Source organism: Oreochromis aureus, linkage group 3 (assembly GCF_013358895.1).
Source record: "Oreochromis aureus strain Israel breed Guangdong linkage group 3, ZZ_aureus, whole genome shotgun sequence".
Taxonomy (NCBI): domain Eukaryota; kingdom Metazoa; phylum Chordata; class Actinopteri; order Cichliformes; family Cichlidae; genus Oreochromis; species Oreochromis aureus.
This window is the reverse complement of record NC_052944.1, coordinates 48277919-48298989: the sequence shown is the minus strand read 5'-3', so window position 1 is coordinate 48298989 and position 21071 is coordinate 48277919. Positions and strand designations below refer to the sequence as shown.

At 40.8% G+C, this 21071-nt stretch overlaps 1 protein-coding gene across 1 annotated transcript; it reads right to left on the bottom strand.

Annotated features, from left to right (window-relative positions):
- Window positions 1–13068: 13068 nt before the first annotated feature.
- Window positions 13069–21069, bottom strand: LOC116332926 (tripartite motif-containing protein 16-like). The gene is made up of 2 exons (XM_039610446.1): window positions 18262–21069; window positions 13069–15278 (listed from the first exon to the last, which is right to left on the bottom strand). Exon 2 carries the CDS (start codon window positions 15117–15119, stop codon window positions 13431–13433), a length of 1689 nt encoding a protein of 562 aa, XP_039466380.1. The 5' UTR covers window positions 15120–15278; window positions 18262–21069; the 3' UTR covers window positions 13069–13430.
- Between the last annotated feature and the right edge of the window lie 2 nt (window positions 21070–21071).

Here is a 21071-nt window from a genome sequence, read left to right as displayed (position 1 = left end):
TGCCATTATTCATTCACTTCATGTGTTTTAAATAAACTTTTACTCTCAGACTAGAGCACTGAAAACACATCATGAGATGTTCACTTGAACCTCAGCAACTTTAGTGCTCCGACAATCAAAAGATATCAAGTAGAAACTGAGAGTGAAGCAGCAAAGTTCCCGTCATTATTTTTAAAGTGATTAAACTTTGAGCTCAAAATTTTCTTTGTCAGCAAAAACTTTATTGCATACTCTCTTGCTCTGGATGAAAGTACATACATGATGGACATTGCACAGCTGGCCATCTTCATCCGTGGAGTGAACTCCAATTTGGGCGTTACAGAGGAAATATTGAACATTAAATCGATGCACGGGACAATGACAGGAAAAGACATTTTTGAAAACGTATGTCAAAGTGTAACCAACATGAAACTGTCCTGGGACAAACTTGTTTGACTTGCAACAGATGGAGCACCGGCAATGTGCGGTGAAAAAAGTGGACTAGTCGGCAGGATGTGAGTAAAGATGCAGGAGGAGAACTGTACCAGTGAGTTAACAGCATATCACTGAATCATACACCAGCAAACACTGTGTGGTAAAGTCCTAAAAATGGAGCATGTAATGATCACCGTAACACAAACCATAAATTTTATCCGAGATAAGAGCTCATCTCAGCGTCTTAAACCTTCAGCTCCAGGGACGTGACCACATGTTTGCTGACATGTATGATGGGGTGAAGGCATTTCAAGGGAATCTGCTCCTATGGAAGACACAGATGCACCAGTGCGACTTGCCTGACTTTCCCTGTTGCCAAGTAATGTTGAACCAGGATATATTTTTATGGAGAGCAAAATATTTTAACTTTATTTTTTTTTAATAAAATGGCATAAGAGCATTTGATTTTATGTTACTTTAGAATTTACTTAAAAGCACATTTTTTAAATTTATTTTTAAATGTATTTTTTGCAGCATGTTCATAGTTCTAGCTTGTATAATTTTGACAGGATATATATTTTTTGGACAGCAAAATATTTAAAGTTATTCTTTATTCTAAGTTTATTTATTCTGGAATAATATTCCTGTTTTATTCATATTTATGTTCAAAAAACATTGTTTTAGTGTGTTCAATAAATGTTTATCCTTTTTGGCCCGCAACCTAAAGTGTGCTTTGAGTTTGACACCTCTGATCAACATCATAAACAACTATCAATATTTGTAGCTGAAAAACAAGTATTAGGACAAGTGTGACACGTTTATTTTCTCCCATTCTTTGGAGAGCCTCTCAAGCTCTATCAGGTTGGATGGGAAGCATCAGTACACAGCCTGGATCTCTCCAGAAATGTTTCATTGAGTTCAAGTCTGGGGTCTGGCAGGGCCACTCAAGGGCATCCATAGAGTGGTCCTGAAGCCACTCCTTTGTCATCCTTGCTGTGTACTTAAGGTCATTGTCCTTATGGAAGATGAACCCCTTCTACCACTGCTTGCTTCACTGTAGAGCTGGTATTGGCCAAGTGATGAGCTGTGCCTGGTTTCCTCTCTACATGACTCTTGACATTCAAGCCAGAGTTCAATTTTGTTTCATCAGACCAGAATTTTTTTCTTCTACGATCTGAGAGCCCTTAAGGTGTCTTTTGGCAAACTGCTGGTGGGCTGACATGTAACTCTGTCAGACTGATCATCAGGTTGCTGGCCATGTTTCTGTCTAAGACCTTCTACCCTGATCGCTCTACAAAGAATCCTACCTGTTCCATGAATGACAGAGGCCACTGTGCTCATTAGGACCTTCAATGCTGAATTTTTTCTGTAACATTCCTCAGATCTGTGCTTTGACACAATCCTGTCTCGGAGGTCTACTGACAATTCCTTGGACTTCATGGATTGGTGGTCAAACTGTGGGACATTATATAGACAGGTCTGGTCTTTCCAAACAAACATTTGGTCACTCATCCATTCTTCACTGAAGAAGTCACTTGGATGAGTGACCAAATGTTTCTCCCACTGAAAAGAAATTAGGCTTTAAACTTTCCTTTTTGCTAAAGCATATAGTTAGGGCTGGATCAGATGACCCTGAATCCTCCCTTAGTTATGCTGCAATAGACGTAGGCTGCCGGGGATTCCCATGATGCACTGAGTTTCTTCTTCAGTCACCTTTCTCACTCATTATGTGTTAATAGACCTCTCTGCATTGAATCATATCTGTTATTAATCTCTGTCTCTCTTCCACAGCATGTCTTTATCCTGTTTTCCTTCTCTCACCCCAACCGGTCGCAGCAGATGGCCCCGCCCCTCCCTGAGCCTGGTTCTGCCGGAGGTTTCTTCCTGTTAAAAGGGAGTTTTTCCTTCCCACTGTCGCCAAAGTGCTCGCTCATAGGGGGTCATATGATTGTTGGGTTTTTCCTCTGTATGTGTTATTGGAGGGTCTACCTTACAATATAAAGCACCTTGAGGTGACTGTTGTGATTTGGTGCTATATATGTCATGGTGTGCGGTGTGGCAGGCAGGAATTGGACCCAAAATGCAGGACTCAGAGGAGAAAACGTGAACTCAAAAACTCTGCTTTAATGCAGGCTTGGCAGGAATGCAGAACAGCATCAAACTAAACTGGGAAATCTAAGGGAAAGAACTTACAAGGAAACACACAGCATGCAAGGGGAACCAACGTTGACGACGCGACAACAAGAACTAACTGACAGGGACTAAAATACACTGGCAAGCACATGAGGAAACGAGGAACAGGTGGGCACACAGCTGGGACTCATGGACATAATGAGACACAGATGTACAAAGCATAACAGGAAACACACAGACTATTTTACCACACCAACGCGAGGACCCGAACGGAGTACGGAGGGAAGACACAGGTAGGGATGATGACACGACGACCAAACTCAAAGAACTAATACAAAATCAGAATAAACTAGAAAATGATAATAATAAACTCAAAGCACTGGGTCACCGACCCAGGACCATGAAAGTACCCCCCCCTCAAGGGCTGGCCCCTGACAGCCCCAAAACACAAAGAGACCACCAAGCCAGGGTGGGCGGCGGGAGGTCCAGGACAGAGGGCCCGGAACAGAACAAAACAAGAGCCCCCCAGAAAACCAAATAAAATGTCCAAAAAGCACGCAGGGGAGCAGAGTCCAAAACATAGGTCAGGTGGCCGGCCTGGGGGCCGATAGGCCAGAAGGCCAGGACAGTTCATCGCGGGAGGCCGACCACGTGGAAAGCCGTGGCGGTAAAGCAGTCGAAGGAGATCTGGAGGCCGGCCACGCGGAAGGCTGTGGCAGCGGCGACACAAGTCCGGAGGCCGGCCGCGTGGAAGGCAGCGGTGGCGTTCAGGAGGTCGTCCACAATGGCGACGATGTCCAACAAACGGCCTGGCAGATGACCGACGATGTTGAGGCGGCAGTTGGGGACCTGAAGGCGGCGTGGCCCCCGCAGAGCCAGACGAGGCAGAAGCAGAGGCTGGACCAGGGGAAGCTGAAGCTGACGCAGAGACTGGACCAGGCGAAGCTGACGCAGAGGCTGGACCAGGCGAAGCTGAAGCTGACGCAGAGGCTGGACCAGACGAAGCTGAAGCTGATGCCGGCGAAGTTGATGCAGAGGCTGGACCAGGCGAAGCTGAAACAGAAGCTGAAGCTGGCGTGGATGGTGAGGCTGCAGCTGGCGTGGATGAAGAGGCTGCAGCTGGCGAGGATGAAGAGGCTGCAGCTGGCGAGGATGAAGAGGCTGCAGCTGGCGAGGATGAAGAGGCTGCAGCTGGTGGCGTGGAAGCCGGAGGCGAAGGCGCTGCGGGCGGCAGCGTGGAAGCCGAAGGCGAAGGCGCTGCGGGCGGCGGCGTGGGAGCCGGAGCCGGTGGCGCTGCAGGCGACGGCGTGGGAGCCGGAGCCGGTGGCGCTGCAGGCGACGGCGTGGGAGCCGGAGCCGGTGGCGCTGCAGGCGACGGCGTGGGAGCCGCAGGCGACGGCGTAGGAGCCGCAGGCGGTGGCGCTGCAGGCGACGGCGTAGGAGCCGCAGGCGGTGGCGCTGCAGGCGACTGTGGTAGCTGGATGGGCTCCTCGGTCCCCCCAGCGAAAGCAGCAGGCTGAAGCGGTACCCGAGACCCCTCAGCGGAAGCTGTCGGTGACGGCGAAGGCCGGGCGGGTTCCACGGTCCCCCCAGCGACAGAAGCAGGCCGGAGCGGTTCCTTGGACCCCTCAGAGAAAACAGACACAGAACCAGTAGGCCCGGGCGCCTCTGGCATACATGAGGAAAACCGCAGCTGCACAGAGCACCGACCCTGCTCAGGCAGTGATAGCCGGGTGCAGCCCTTTGGGGTTCGTGCTGAATGTGACGAGGAAAGACTCCCCTGTGGCCGTTCCTGCTGCGATGCGGAACCGAGAACTGTTCCAGTCGATACTGCAGGGGAGAGTGGAAGGGTGGTAGGGTGACGATGTTGAGGGTACAATGTCGTTTTCAGGGGTGGATCGAACGATTTGGCTATAAACAGTGACGAAAAAAGATGCTGACGCTGCGAATACCAGGTGGCGAGGGTTTCCAGGAGGGCAGCTGAATCTTCCTCGCCCAGACCGCCCATGCCGAATAATTCAAAACAAATCCTGGCTCTCAGAGCTGTTATCAGTTGTTTTAATCTGCTGATGTCCAACAAACCGACTGTGCAGGTAGAAGATGACAAAAAGTTGTCAAAAAAAACTACCTGGGTGAGCTTCTTGGGTGTGTCCTTAGCGAGGATTATGCCCCAGCAGTAATCCCACATCTGCACTATATACCGGAGACGTGAGTCCGCTGGGCCCATCTGATGGTCGCGTCGTGCTGTCATGGTGTGCGGTGTGGCAGGCAGGAATTGGACCCAAAATGCAGGACTCAGAGGAGAAAACGTGAACTCAAAAACTCTGCTTTAATGCAGGCTTGGCAGGAATGCAGAACAGCATCAAACTAAACTGGGAAATCTAAGGGAAAGAACTTACAAGGAAACACACAGCATGCAAGGGGAACCAACGTTGATGACACGACAACAAGAACTAACTGACAGGGACTAAAATACACTGGCAAGCACATGAGGAAACGAGGAACAGGTGGGCACACAGCTGGGACTCATGGACATAATGAGACACAGATGTACAAAGCATAACAGGAAACACACAGACTATTTTACCACACCAACGCGAGGACCCGAACGGAGTACGGAGGGAAGACACAGGTAGGGATGATGACACGACGACCAATCTCAAAGAACTAATACAAAATCAGAATAAACTAGAAAATGATAATAATAAACTCAAAGCGCTGGGTCACCGACCCAGGACCATGACAATATAAATAAAATAAAATTGAATTGAAAAGGATTCACTCCAGATTCACAGATTTAACTTTTTGAGATTTCTTTATCCAGATAATTGATGCTGGATGATACTTTCCAGAAGAACTGTATCATGAGAATAAAGTTAGAGATGTGGCCACTTTGATTGCAGGTGTAGAAACACAGACAGTTGCCCCTAGTGATGGTAAATTTGATTCTTTTTACTGAATCGAGTTTTAATGAGTCACTCACCAAAGTGAATCGGGTTTTTTGAGTCATTTTAGTCACTGAGTCAGTTGACCAGAGAGTGCAAAAAATGTACATTTTCACTCAAACTTAATTTGTTTCTCTTTTAATGTAAATCCTACTGCTAAGATGAGTGATTCTTAAAGAAAACAACTATTTTATATAGCAAAAAGAGCAAAAAAAATTTCTAAAGGGAACATTTCTTTTGTTTATTTTTATTTTATTAGTATTTTCCTTACATGTGTCAAATATATATTTTCTCATCTAAATGTCCACTGAGCTGTGAGCCAGGGGGCGGTAGTGCGCCTTAAGAAGTAGCTGCGAGCCAGGAGGGAGGGGGTGAGTGAGTGAGTGATTCGTTCGCTCTATGATTCAGCACAGGAGGGAGGGGGTGAGCGAGTCATGAGTGATTCGCTCGCTCTATGATTCAGCACAGGAGGGAGGGGGTGAGCGAGTCATGAGTGATTCGCTAGCTCTATGATTCAGCACAGGAGGAAGGGGGTTAGCGAGTCATGAGTGATTCGCTAGCTCTACGATTCAGCACAGGAGGAAGGGGGTTAGCGAGTCATGAGTGATTCGCTAGCTCTACGATTCAGCGCAGGAAAGGAGGGGGTGAGTAGCTCAAATGTGCTGTTAGCATGTTAGCAGAGCGATGCTACTGTGAACCGAGGAGCTATTGTCTTGATGTGAGCTTCTACTCAGGGTTTTTCTTCCAGTTCAGAGCAGAAATGTTTTTGTTAAGATACTGGATGTTGTGTTTTCTTCACAATTTGAATTATAAGCTAGATATATTTCTACTAATGAAATTAGTTTGCTAACAGCAACAGGGATGAGTCAGTGAGTCAGTTGCGCTTGTGAATCATGATTCACGAGTCAGTAAAGTGATTCTCGAGTATTGAACGATTCGTTCATGATTCGCGCATCACTAGTTGCCCCTTGGAGCAACAATTGGAATCACTGAACTGGACTTCTCCACCATGTTTGTGAAAAAATGACATGTTGTGTGATACTTTAGTTTATGAATCTGTTACTTAGTACTAATTAACATATATCTGTGTCTATACATTTATTGATGCTGGAGCATTAGTTAAGTGTTAAGGTTTTGAATGGTGATGTGTGAAACTGCAAATTATGAATACAGGTCCAGAGCTTATGAACCAGAGAGGATTCTGTAATGATTTATGAGATTAATCGTCATCAGTTTGCAAATTCTGAACAAATTTTGATGACCACTAAATCACTGTCGTTTTTACTATCTGTGATAATTAGGTAAAACACAAACAGACCTTTCAGCTTTTTATACATTTTTTTCTGTTGTTGTTGTTTTATGGAGATCTGTAATGTAAATGTTAGTCTTCAAAGCACTTTGAGATAGCTTCTGTTTTAAATGTATTATTTGAAAATGAAATAGACCTGACAGTCAACACAAAAGGTTTTTATATTCTGACATTTTTCATAGTTCTTGTTTGAGGTATATTTTTTCCAATAACACTTGGAGTAACAATAACAAATGCTGATGAACCACTACTGAAACATTTCTTTTATCACTATTTGTGCTACCTGGATATTCGTTGCCTCTGTGGAAGGATTGTGATTTGTGATTTTGATGTATTTGGGGTTGCATCAGTTGCGACATGCAGAGCTATCCACTCAACTGATCACTTGTGGTTTGGGAGGAGATGAAAGTACAAAGACAAGCACAGAGACGAGTCTATCATCAGAAGCCATGTGCAAATAATTTTCAATTCATTTTTCACTGGTTATGTTTTGGTTCATTTAGTCATAGTTAACTCCTTGGTTGCTCAGTTATAGTTGTTATTAGATCCTTTTGTTTCTTCACCCGCAGTGGTTTAGTCTCCTTTGTTGGTTCATGTTTCTAACCTTTGATTTTTCATGTCTGTGTGGTTCAAGTTGTCAAGTTTGTGTCATGTCTGCGTCTTGTCATGTTCTTGTGTTGGTATTGCTAGTTAGGATTCAGTTGAGTTTCATTCTAGTTTTGTTTCTACTATAACTTCTAATTTATACGTCTCTCTTTGTGCTCCATGTTTCATCTCCAGTTCCCTTTTCCCTCTGTATGTTCTACACTCCTCGTCAGTCCACCGTGTTAACTCCACATCTTAGTTTGTCATGTTTTTCTTGTTGTCAAGCCTGTGTTGTCATGTCTACATTTCTCAGTGTTTCCTGTTTTTATTTTGAAAGTCTTGTTTCTTTTTTTTTTTTTTTTTAAATTTATGTTTTATTGGTTCTTCTTATTTATACAACATGAACAACATTACAACTTAATCACCGTGAGGGGAGGGGAAGAAAAACAACCAACAAACAGAAACAAAACAAAACAAAACACAAAAAAACACCAGCAAACAGACACAACAACAACAAAAGGAAAAAAAAAAAAAAAAAAAAGGAAAAAGAAAAGAAAACACCTACCAACAACCAGAAAATGTAATGGGGTTATACAAAATCAGACCTCACATTTTGAATATATTTCATCCATTTGAACCAGTGTTCCTCAAATGTGTCCGCCTGCAACTTTAGCCTAAAAATTGTTCTTTCCATAACAAAAATAGTATATATCACATCAATCCACTCATTTATAGTAGGAGTTTCTTCTTTTAACCAATGGCGGGTTATGGCCTTTTTGGCAGCTACCAACAGCACACTACACAAGTATTTATCCGATTTGCATAGATTAAGACTCTCTAAGTTACAATACTGCAAAATAGAATTGTATTTTCTTTTGGAAGATTGTTTCCAGGACCTTATGTATTTCCTTCAAAAATGGAACCACTCGAGGGCATTCCCAAAAAATGTGGAAATGATTTGCTGCTACATGTCCACATTGCCTCCAGCATGTTGTATTGTGAGAATAGCTGGATTTTTGCGCCGGAGTAATAAAATAACGAATTACATTCTTCCAACTGAATTCCCTCCACAAAGGGGAACTTGTTACCGACCACTGCTGCCTACAGATCCCCTCCCATTCCTCTCTTGTTAAGGATAGATTGCCCTCTATTTCCCATCTAGCTTTAACATATCTTGTATCATGACCCCTTAGATTGGTCAGTGAACGATATAATTTGGAAATAATTTTTTGATAGGGTGCATCTCTATATGCATTCTCGAATATATAAATAATTTCTTCATTCTCAGTCGATAACTGGGGATGTTTTAACTTTTATTCAAAAGTCCCTCAGTTGCAAATACCTAAAAAATCTTGATTTTGCAACCCAAACATTTTCTTAAGATCCTGGAAACTCATAACTTTTCCATCTTTCAACAAAGTATTATATGTGGTAAGGCCTTTATTAGCCCATATTTTAAATGTCGAGTCGGTCTTACTCGGCAAAAATTCTGAGTCATATGCAAACCATCTAAGCAATCCGGCCCTCTGTATTAATTGATTCTTTTTGAGTACTCTTTTCCATATTTTTATTGAGCTTACTATCCAAGGGTTACCCGGGTCTCCCAGGAGTCTTAACTCCGAAGGGTCTCCTATCAGTGCCCTGACAGGGAAATTACCTCCCAAGGGAAATTCCACTTCCTTCCATCTTGAACAGTATCCAGGTTTACACCAGCCCACCAGATTTCTTATTTGAGTTGCCCTATAATAGTCATGTAAGCAAGGGAGGCCTAGTCCTCCTTTATCCTTGGGAAGCTGAAGTGTTTTAAACTTAACTCTTGACTTTATACCCGCCCATATAAATCTAGAGAGGATCCTATCCCATTCTACGAAGTATCTATCAGGGTTTTCTATAGTAATCGACTGGAATAAATACAATATCTTTGGGAGCATATTCATTTTTATGATATCTACTCTAGAAGAGATGGTTAAATAAGGGGTTAATGACCATCTGCTAATATCGACCATGATATCTTTTTAAGTGGGAATAGTTGATTTTTCCAAACTGTTTATATCCATTGATAGGTTGATGCCCAAGTATTTGATTGTTTTTTTATCCCAGCCTAATTTGTATTTGCTGAGTAAATTTTGAGGGGGCTATAAAAGCTACTAAGGACTTGTGTTTTTTGTATATTCAATTTATATCCCGAGTAGGACCCATACTCCTTTAACACTGACATAAGTTCCATAAAAGATTCAGTAGGTTGTGATAAGTAAACCAAAACATCATCTGCGAACAGGGCCAATTTGTGCTCGCTTCCAGCAATTTTAATCCCTTTTATTTTATCATTTTGCCTAATCCCTTGAGCCAATGGCTCTATAAAAATGGCAAATAAGAGTGGACTCAGTGGGCATCCCTGTCTTGTGGACCTTTCGAGCTTAAAAGCGTCTGAAAGTTCACCATTAATCTTTATTTTTGCAGTTGGACTATTATACAAAGCCCTCAATATTGTAATGACGGACCCATTAAACCCAAATCTATGCATTACTTGGAATAGAAATTCCCATCTCACAGAGTCAAAAGCTTTTTCAGCATCTAGACTCAGTAATATAGCTGATATTTTATTTAAATTAATGTGTCTAATAATTTGCAGAGTTCTCTTAACACTGTCATGGGTTTGACGCGACCTAACAAATCCAGTTTGATCTAGATTTATTATCCTTGGGATGATCCCTTCAAGTCTCCGTGCTATGATTGACGTAAACAGTTTGTAATCTACATTTAATACACTTATTGGCCTATAATTGGAGCATTCTAATTTATCTTTACCATCTTTAGGTATAATAGAAATTATGGCTTGTTTCCACGAGGGGGTGCTTCTCCTTCATTAAGACCCAATTAAATGTTTTAAGTAAGACCGGTGTCAAAGGTTCCCTTAATTTCGTGTACCACTCCATGTAAAAGCCATCTGTACCTGGGGATTTGTTTGCCTTGAGTTTAGCAATTGCCAAGTGAAGTTCTTCCTTGTAATTTGCTTCACTAACAATTGTTATCTTCTATTGTAAGTTTAGGGAGGTGTAACCTGTCTAACATACTCTCCATTTGATCGTCATTGTTTGTGGGTGGTTGTAAATATAATTTTTCGTAATATCTCTTAAAGCAATACTTAATTTCCTCTATACGCTGCATTTCCCTTTTGGTTTCTGGATCCCTTATCCTATATATTGTTCTGTCTGCTTGTTGCTTCCTTAATCTATATGCCAATTGTTTCATATATTTAGCTCCCCCCTCATAATATCTTTGTTTAGTCAGCATTAGTTTCTTTTGTACATCTTGAGTATATATCTCATCTATTAGATTTCTCTTCTTTGCCATTTCTAATTTTGTCTTAGTATCAATAGTGTTTTTATGTGTGGCCTCTAATTGTCTTGAAAGTCTTGTTTCTATGTTCATTGTACTGAGTCTTACTTTCCCAGGTGTCATGATGTCATTTGTGTCAGCTGTTTCCTCGTGTTAGGGTTAGGGTTCTTCTCATAGTTGTCATACTTACCAGTCTTGTCACAGTTTTTATAGTTTTTTAGTTTTCCAAGTTTAGGCTCTAGTTTTGTTTTCGCCACTGTCCTTGTTGCTTTAATTTGCTTTCTGCAAATTTGCAGAAAAAACGAGCCTCATTTCAAAGGCTCGTTTTACGTTTGAAACTCAAGTCAACTTCGGCCTCCCTTTGTGTTACGTTAGGGTCCACAATTCACAGCACGCCAGCGTACGCTGTTGTGCCAAAAAAATGGTTTCTTGATTGATGATGATCAGTAAGAGTACATTTTGCTTCCATTTGAATCAGAAAAACAATCAACGTAATTGTAGGCATATATTTATTTGCTCAAGACAGTTTGTTACTTGTAGAAAATGTGTAACTGTTAATGTAACCAAGATTTAATATTTGGAAAAAAACAGGAGTTTATGAGACGGCAGGTGGCCCAACAACTTCACTTACATCAGCTGGCAAAAGCTCTGCACTTAGAGGAAATCTGAATAATTATTAAGTATAAACACAAGGTATTTAAAAGATTCCCATAATTTATATCTCAGAATGTTCAGAGCTGGGGTTTCTGTTTGTATCTAAGTAATGCATTGATCCGATGACAGTTTACTCTGTTGTGAAAAGATAAATGGTGCGTTTCAAGGATATTGTTTAATATACAGTGGCTTGCAAAAGTATTCGGCCCCCTTGAACTTTTCCACATTTTGTCACATTACAGCCACAAACATGAATCAATTTTATTGGAATTCCACGTGAAAGACCAATACAAAGTGGTGTACACGTGAGAAGTGGAACAAAAATCATACATGATTCCAAACATTTTTTACAAATAAATAACTGCAGAGTGGGGTGTGCGTAATTATTCAGCCCCCTGAGTCAATACTTTGTAGAACCACCTTTTGCTGCAATTACAGCTGCCAGTCTTTTAGGGTATGTCTCTACCAGCTTTGCACATCTACAGACTGAAATTCTTGCCCATTCTTCTTTGCAAAACAGCTCCAGCTCAGTCAGATTAGATGGATAGCGTTTGTGAACAGCAGTTTTCAGATCTTGCCACAGATTCTCGAGCTGAAGAGGACTGGAGTCCAGTCTTCTTCAGCTGCTCCACTAAAGCTGCTAACATGATGTTTTTCTCCAGGACAGGCCTCGGTGTGAAAGTCTTCCTGCACTGAGGGCAGCTGTGGATTGTTTTCGTCTTGTCCTCTTCAGCCCAGAAACTTTTAATACATTTCATGCAGTAGCTGTGTCCACAGGGAATAGTCATCGGATCGTTCAGTAGATCCAAACAGATGGAACAAAAGAAGGTTTCTTGGTCCTCCTGAACTTTTGAAACATTTCTCCTCAAACTGTCAGTGACTGCGTGAGTTTCTCTTACATATAAGTGACATCATTTTTTAGAAAATATGTGGACAGACTGGAGCAGCAGTGTTTTAGGCAGAAGAGGGAGGAGGACTTTGAACTATTCCAGTAACAGAAGAGGCAGTTCAGTCAGTAATGTGATCATAAGTGGTGACAGAGGATAAACCTGGCAGTAACCTCATTTCAAACATTCTCGATCATCAAGATTTCTGCTCTAGGTAATTTAAAAATCAGATGAATGACTGTCCTGAAGTTTTTGTCAAAGTTAAAACTTAAAAAAATTGAACAAACATGGTCATTGAAACCTATCAAAATCTTTCACTATGTTCATATCCAAAAGGGCTGAACCTGAAGCTTTAAAGGATATTCAGTGAGACTTTGGCACCTTTTGACTTCATCAGGACAGAAAAGTTTAAATGTTTGAGGTTTATTCACAGGTGTCTAACCTGTATAAGTAATGATGCGTTCAGGTGCTACAGCACAGAATGCAGAGAGGACTGTCGGGCTGTGCATCAAAAATGTCTTCGAATCTACATGAAATTACTTGAAATCAAAAATAATTGAAATCAAAGTTAGTCGTTTAATTCAAAATTTTATAGCTGGATTCAGTCATTTTACTTGTTTCCGAGATAGATTTATGTGATCTGATAATAAAATTTTGTTCAATTGCCCTGTGGTGCTCCATCCTTTATAGATATATTTAAAATAAATGATCGGGGCACCTTCCAACATTTGCAGGTTGTAAATAAAGTTATATTTCTATTCCAAAGGCACAGTGTACATAGATATTACTACAACATGCTGAGTCCATTTACTTCCCTTTTTTATTTATTTTTTCATCAGAACAGGATTAATAGTACAAATAAAGTAAAGAAATAAAAAACACAACATAGTTACACAATTGCAGACTCCCTACTTGTACTGTAAGAGTAACATTAGGCCAATTCATATGTTTCAGTGACACAGCAAGTTTGCTATATTATACTGCAGGCTCTTTGAATCATTAATATGTTGTCATGAATAGAAGCAACAATAAATCAACACCATTATAAGTATAAAATCTATTTTCCAACAAGAATAAGCTGCATTTATCAGAGTGAAAATCGGTGATGGATAAAAATTGGAAAATAAAAAACGGTTTAACAAACTATCCTTCAATGACTTCTCTCTATTTCAGTTTCAGAAACTCTGCAGTGGCTGCAGAGGAAATTAACCAAACTCCAGCATAGAGCGGCTGACTGAATGTGGTCTGAACTCTGTGGAGGAGAGTCATGGTTTTATTGACGCTGTAGAAAGACAGAATACCTGCTCTGTGATCCAGGTACACTCCTACTCTGGAGGACCGAGGACCTGAGAGGTCAGTTATGACTTTGTTATGCAAAAATAGATAACTGTTTGTTGAACAACTTAGTGACCAAGATTTCCAGTTATGTCCAAATAAACAATCATGTGACCATGTTGCTCTGCTGATATTCTTGTATGCGACTGCTACATAGACTCCTCCCCCTCCCCCTCCCCACTCCACCTCCCAGTAACAACGTCCAGTCAGACTCTCTCTACTCAGGACCTCTTCCCATCCAATGAATCTGTCTGGATGATCAGAATAAGACTGTTGTTCTGTTCTTGTCACTTTTCTGTTTCCCTCAGATAATAACAGATGTGTGTGTGCTGTGTTTGGATCCAGTGTGATTTCATGTGAATATTTTAAGAATCCAGCTCTGGTCTTTGGCTCTGGTGGTGACAGTAAAACATCCACTTCAGTGACTGTCAGTGAGATGTTTGTCCATTCCTCTCTCAGAATGTCCTGTAGTTTATCTCTGAGTTTATCTCTGGTCTCTGACACAGCTGCTGTCACATCCTCAAAGTACCTCAGAGGACGAATATTGATGCTGGATGAGTGTGTAGACTCACTGAGTGCTGACAGTGAGGGGTAGTTGTGTAGAAACTGGTTGTGATCCTCTGTGTGTGAGAGCTGCTCCAGCTCGCCGTCTTTCCTCTTCAGCTCAGCGATCTCCTGCTCCAGCTTCTCCTGAAGCTCTTTGACTCGACTCACTTCAGTTTCCTGCTGGGATCTGACCTGCTGCTTCACATCAGAGCTTCTTTTCTGGATGAGACGGATCAGCTCAGTGAACATCTTCTCACTGTCCTCCACTGCTTTATCAGCAGAGCCATTGATGGCCTCCACCTCCTGTTGAAGCAGCTTCACATCTTTCTCTCGCTCCTGGATTCTCTGCTGGATGTTTAGTCGTCTCACCTTCAGCTTCTTCTCCTTCTCAGTCCTTTCTGCTGCAGCTGGGACTGTTTCATGGCCTTTATGTCCATCCGTTGTGCAGAGATGACAGATACTCTGCTGATCAGTACGACAGAAAATCTTCATCACTTCATCATGACGAGAGCAGATGTTCTCCTGGAGCTTCTTGAAGGGGGCCACCAGCTTGTGTTTCTTTAATGGAGCTGCATCATAGTGAGGTTGGAGGTGTTTCTCACAGTAAGAAGCTGGACAAGATAAACAGGACTTGATGGCTTTCAGGTTCCTCCCAGTGCAGACATCACAGGCCACATCTTCAGGTCCAGCATAGCAGTGATCAGCTGGAGCAGCTTGGAGTCCAGTCTTCTTCAGCTGCTCCACTAAAGCTGCTAACATGATGTTTTTCTCCAGGACAGGCCTCGGTGTGAAAGTCTTCCTGCACTGAGGGCAGCTGTGGATTCCCTTCCTGTCCTCTTCATTAAAGTGGGTTTGAATACAGTTCATGCAGTAGCTGTGTCCACAGGCTGTAGTCACTGGATCCTTCAGTAGATCCAAACAGATGGAACAAGAGATGGTTTCTCGGTCCAGCTGAACTCCTTTCTGCGCCATTTCTCCTCTCAGTGTCAGTGACTGTGTGAGTTTCTGTTCTGTAGAAGTGAAACTAGTCTGAGCGCTGATCTGAACAACATGTGTTTCTGCAGGAAATGGAGCCTCTGAGCTCTTACACAACACCGCATGTTGATTTCATTCATCTTGAAAACTGCAGATCTGTGAGGGAGATAAAGAGAAAACTTGTACAGAGAGGAAGTGCCTTATTTCATCAAGAATATGAAGTAGTTTTCAGGCTTTGACACATTCTAGGAGGAGGAAATGTGCAGAAACTTTGTGTTTAACCCAGGCGTCTGCAACCTTTAACACCCAAAGAGCCACTAGGACCCGGTTTCCACGTAAAAGAAAACACTGGGAGCCGCAAATACTTTTTGAAATCTAAAATGAAAATAACACTGTATATATTGTTTTTTGTGCTTTGTGCGAACAACTAAAGTAGGTAAGTAAAGTTTATTTATTAAGCGCTTTTCACAGACAGGCAGTCACAAAGCGCTGTACACAAATATTAAAATAAACAATACAATCAATAGACATTATACACAATGTAAAAGATCGAATGTAAATAATGTAAAGAATATAAAATACGTAGATCAACAAAAGGGTTGTTTGAACAGAAAGGTTTTTAACTGCTTTTTAAAAGAATCCACAGAGCAACTAAGGTGTGTTGCTTATGAAATCCATAAAGTGCTACAGAGAAAATTACATTTTATTTAAGTAAATAACACATTTTAAACTCTTAAAGAAATATAACAAAAGGAAAGACACCCAGCTGAACTAAAATGATCCAGCAAACAAAGCTGTTGTGAGCCGACACCCTTATATCGCCTTTGGGGTTTTGGAGCCTTGACCTGACTGTCCACAGCATGGACAGTAGAAAAGAGTTTTAAGCTGTACATCAAAATTTCTCTGAATCAAAATGTAAACATTACAGAGTAATCAGAAGTCAGACTACATTAGTGCATTTTGTTTTTGTATATGACAGTTCTTCTCAAAAACTGTTAACTCATAAGCTGAGTGACTGTCACGATCCTGGGTCTTTTGACCCAGCGTTTTGAGTTTTAGTTTATTTTGATGTTTATGGTTTAGGTTTAAGTTCACTGCATTTTCTAAGTTCATTTATTTATTAGTTCCCCCTTGTGTTTTCACCCCGGTGTTAAGTCTCCCTTGTCCTTTATGTGTTTCATGTCTGCATGTCTGTTGTTGTCAAATTCATGTTGTCATGTCTGTGTTTCATTATGTTTCCTGGTTTATTTCAAAGAGGTCCTGTGTTTGTTGTGTTTAGTTTTACACTTCCTCTGTGACATTGTTATGTTCATTTGTTTCAGCTGTTCCCCCATGTATTGCCACTTCTCCTGATCACCTCATGTGTGTATTTAAGTCCTCAGTCTTCCTGTGTTCAGTGTCGTGCCTCCCTCATAGCTGTGTGTTATTCTCCCTGTCTTCCCTGAGTTCATTATTATTAGAGGTTCCCAGTTTAGTTTTGTTCTGTTTCATCTCCACGCCTGCAATAAAGCAGTATTTTTGAGTTCACGTTTGCGTTCACAGGCATGTCAGGGGGTTGGGCCCGCGACCCAGAATTTTCAGTTGATTTTGTATTTTTGATTTCTTATGTTACATTGATATAATGTGAGGCTCTTGCGTTATTATTAGTTAGGGTCTAGGTCAGTTTTAGTTTAGTTAATTTTATCATCCATGCTCCCTGGATTATATGTCATGTTTCCTGTCCACTCTGTCATGTGTTTCATGCCTGCGTGTTCCATGTTGTCAAGCTTGTGTTATCACGTCTGTCTCTCCTGTCTCCTGTTTCATTTTGAAAGGTCTGGTGTTTCCATGTTCAGTGTGTTTAGTTTTACTTTTCCCTGTAGCATCATGATCATTTGTGTCAGGTGTGTCTCCCCAGCTGTTTCCACTTCCCTCATTACCCTTCTGTGTATTCAAGTCCTGTCTTCCACTTTTCATCCTCATGCCAGGGGTTCTCTTCATCAAAGAAATGAAAACTTATACCTATTAATAAGTTAATTTATTCCTATTAACAAAATGTCATTCTCTTCCTCCTCACCTCAAGCCTCATTTCCTGAACTGATGTCAGGGCTCTAGCACATGCAAACCTCCCATCCCAACAATACCATCTGGTTATAAACTAACATTATCTTAGCTAAGGCTTGAGTGTCTCACTTTCCTTCTGATAAACAGTTTGATTACATCATCACATCAATTGAAAGTTTATTCACTAATCTACAGAGCACAATGTAAGATCCTCTGTAAAGAAACAGTCACTAACACTGGCGAACAGCAACTAACAGAGGCTAACAGCAGCAGCGCTTACCAACAGAAAACCTTAACTTGGCTGTCATCGGTCAGACGTGACCTTTACTGACTCATCAACTCATATCAGACTCCTTTCAGAGAGCTTTACAGCTTCTTACTGACTAAATAAAAGTGGGCAGTTCTCACGCAGCATTGACAGCTGAGGTGAACAGTGGCGTTACAGCCTTCCACAGATAGGGGAAAAACTCCAGGGTAGATCCCAATTTACTCCAAATAACAGCAGAAATACACTGGGCAGCCAATTTGGGAAACAGTGTACGTCTAAATTGTTTTCAATCTCTCTCGGTTGACAAAAATTATTTGTCATATAGCAGCCACCCTGGCTAGAATTATGCACTTGAATTGCTGGGGTACGAACAGACATCAGTTGACTGAAATCTGCAGTCTATAGACATTTTGCCAACAAACACCTCCCAATTCTTAAAAGTTAAACCTTCTGGTGACCGTAACAGGCCATTACAGCTGGAGTGCTAGTAATATACCAGCAGGAGAATGAAAAATGGAAAAAGAAAATGAAAAACATAATAAATGGATCCTGGGACCAAAGGACCGACAGCATGGTGGCCTCACAGGCCCAGCCTGCTTTCTATGTGCAGTTCACACAGAAACAATAGCTTGTTTTGTCATTTTATAAAGTTCTTTTTTGCTTTTTTGAATTACATTTTGTATAGCTCAGTGTACATGTGTGTCATAACGCATCATCTCATCATAATCAGTCAAACCTAATAAAAGTTCCCACTTGATGCCTTTGGAATGAGCATATTTATTTGTACAGTTATTGTAGCATACTTAATGAAGCCATGTAAAAACTTACCTCCATCATGCTACCTGGGGACTGCTCCATCGTTCTCTCTCTCTTTCTGGAGCCCACAGCCAATGGCCGTCTGTTTTTGTTAAAGGTATCCAGGCCCGTCATGTTTTGCATTTGGTGTTGACCCTTCACATTTTCTTCCCTTCTTCGCCGCTAAGTATTAACACAATTATGATGACCTGTTTGGACCAGCTTGACACTTTGATAACATGATGGACACTGGACATGTTGAAATCTACAAAGGGTCAAAGTTTAGCTTGCAAACTAAACCTCTGTACACATGTTAAACATGCACAGTTCTCACTCATTTAGCAGTAACAATGTTCTATGTCCTCAAATGAAACATTTGGGCAGTGCAGTTTAATATCGTGGTGTGTGGAAAAAGCGGACTCGAGCGCAGATCTCCTTGCAATGAGACAGTGAATTTATTTACAGAGTGAAACAATAACAGTCCAGTGAAATCCCTCGTGCAAATGGTTTGTAACTTCCTAAATAAGTTTATCTATAAATACTCATAAATACCTCAATAATCTATCGAAAAAGAAGTTGGTCGATAGTGAGTTACAGCTTTGGCAGCCTTTAAGTGACAGTTATAAATGTATTGTAAGACATCTGTTAAGATATAGCAGCTGGCTGATGTAACCCTGATATTCAGTGTTTATAAAACATCTAGTATGAAACTACTTTGTGTAGTACATGTAGAGTTTATAGTATTATATAGATTATGTTAACCATCTACTTACCTTTCACCAATGATTTTGTATACCATTGAACATCCTGAAATGACTGGTTTGTAACTGATGCAGAGTAGTGTTTATAAATGATTAATCAATGAGTTTTAGAACATGAAAACATAATTAATAAAAAGTGTTGTACATTAGCTTATTAATCATGAATAAAGTGTTTAAAGCAGTGCTTGTAAACTATTAACTGATTATGAGAAATACTTTGTAGATGCTGTAGAGATAATTAAGTAGCCATTAACTAATGCTTAACAGATGATTAACTAATGCTTAATAGTGTGCACTTATTATAAAGTGTTACCGTAAAAGCTTCTGTGTATCATTTCATACCAGAAGAGTACCACTTATTACACAAAGTACATAACAGCTGATATAACAAAGCAACATTATGTTGCTCTAAGGTATTTGATTGATGCAGAGTAAATGAACATACATTTTATTGGATTTACTAAAGCCAGGTTTTTGGAAAGGTTAATGAATTAAAGCTGCATAACTGAATGAATATGGTGGCATGGTTAAATTACGTTCATTCAACAGCTTGTTTTTTTTTTTGAGTGTCGTCAAATATACTTTTGTTCAGCTGCATGTGGCATGAGAATGATTTGTGTCCGTCACATTACCATTAAGGAAAGAAGGTGAGTGCTCTAGAGTGCGACCAATTTGGTCACATATGCAACCTCATTTCTCAATGGTGCGACTTTAAAAATAAAAATAAAAATAAAAAATTGACCAGCTGTTCAAGTAAAAAAAAAAAAGTCTCAATGTGGTCAATAACAGACAACATTATGCCCAAATCGTGGTCTAAACCAATCAGGGATAGTCAAGGGCAGAACCTTTCAGATGCCCATGCCCAAGGTAAGATGTTCAGATATTGAGATGTTCACTTCGAAGCCTTTGAGGCATTTTTAATTTACACTTTCTTTTAATTTCATATATCTTGAGATTTTTTAAGGTTAAATTTCAGCTCAGTGAAGCACAAGAACGTTTTCAGTACCGTGTTTTTTGGACTATAAGGCCACTTAAAATCCTTTCATTTTCTCAAAAGTGTGCCTTATGTATGAATTCTGGTTGTGCTTACTGACCACAAAATGATTTAATGTGGTACATCGCGCTCAAAGATCTGTCAAAAAAATGTTTTAGTATGACTTTGGTAAGCTACAAAGCCGCACCGCTTGATGGATTGTTGGAGCATTACAGGAGCCTCGCAGAGTAATACGTACTCTGTTTCAGCATTATATTACCGTATTGTGTGTGTATAACGACCCCAAAACGACACCAGTTAAAAGACATGATTACAAAGCGGATTTCAAACTCTGTCACACAGTAGAACATGGGAATAGAGCACCTGTGAGAGAATTCAACATTAATGAGTCAATGGTACGGAAATGGAGGAAGGAAGAAGAATGAGTTGAGTAAAGTTTGTTGAGTAAAGTCTGACTGTTTTGTTTTGCTTAATGCGCCTTACGGTCCAAAAAATACGGTAGCTTATCTTGTAGAAATGTGGTCCAAATAAAGAACTTTGTGTTGACAAGACTGTTAGTTAATCATTTACAAATCAATATAGTCTGTATGGACAGCATTTTTTATTTTTTAAAAAGGGAACTTGTAAAGCTGAAGTGTTAAGCGATAAGGTTGAAAAATTTGGGTGCACCCAACTTTTGTGCTGGTGCACCTAAGAAAAAAAGTTAGGCGCACCACTGCAACTTTGGCAAAATGTTAGTTTAGTTCTGTACTGTTTGTTTTTGTTTTTTGTTTTACTTTATTATTAGAAAGAACTGATTTGTCCGCACACACAAAATAAAAGTCACATGTCTGCTTAATCACTAGCCCGATTTTTTTCAGTAATTTCAATTAGAGAATTACTTGACTCAGAATATATGCACTGTACAAGTGTTTCCCAACCAATGTGCGCCGAACAATGATCAGGTGTGCCGGGGATGATTATCTGGTTCCACCTGATTAGTACTCTAAGTCAGCGGTCCCCAACCTTTTTTGCACCACGGTCCTGTTTAATGTCAGACAATATTTTCACAGACCGGCCTTTAAGATGTCACGGATAAATGCAACAAA

Coding starts and splice junctions, on each gene's coding strand:
- LOC116332926 (XM_039610446.1), bottom strand. CDS start 15,119: ATGGCGCAGAAAGGAGTTCAGCTGGACCGAGAAACCATCTCTTGTTCC.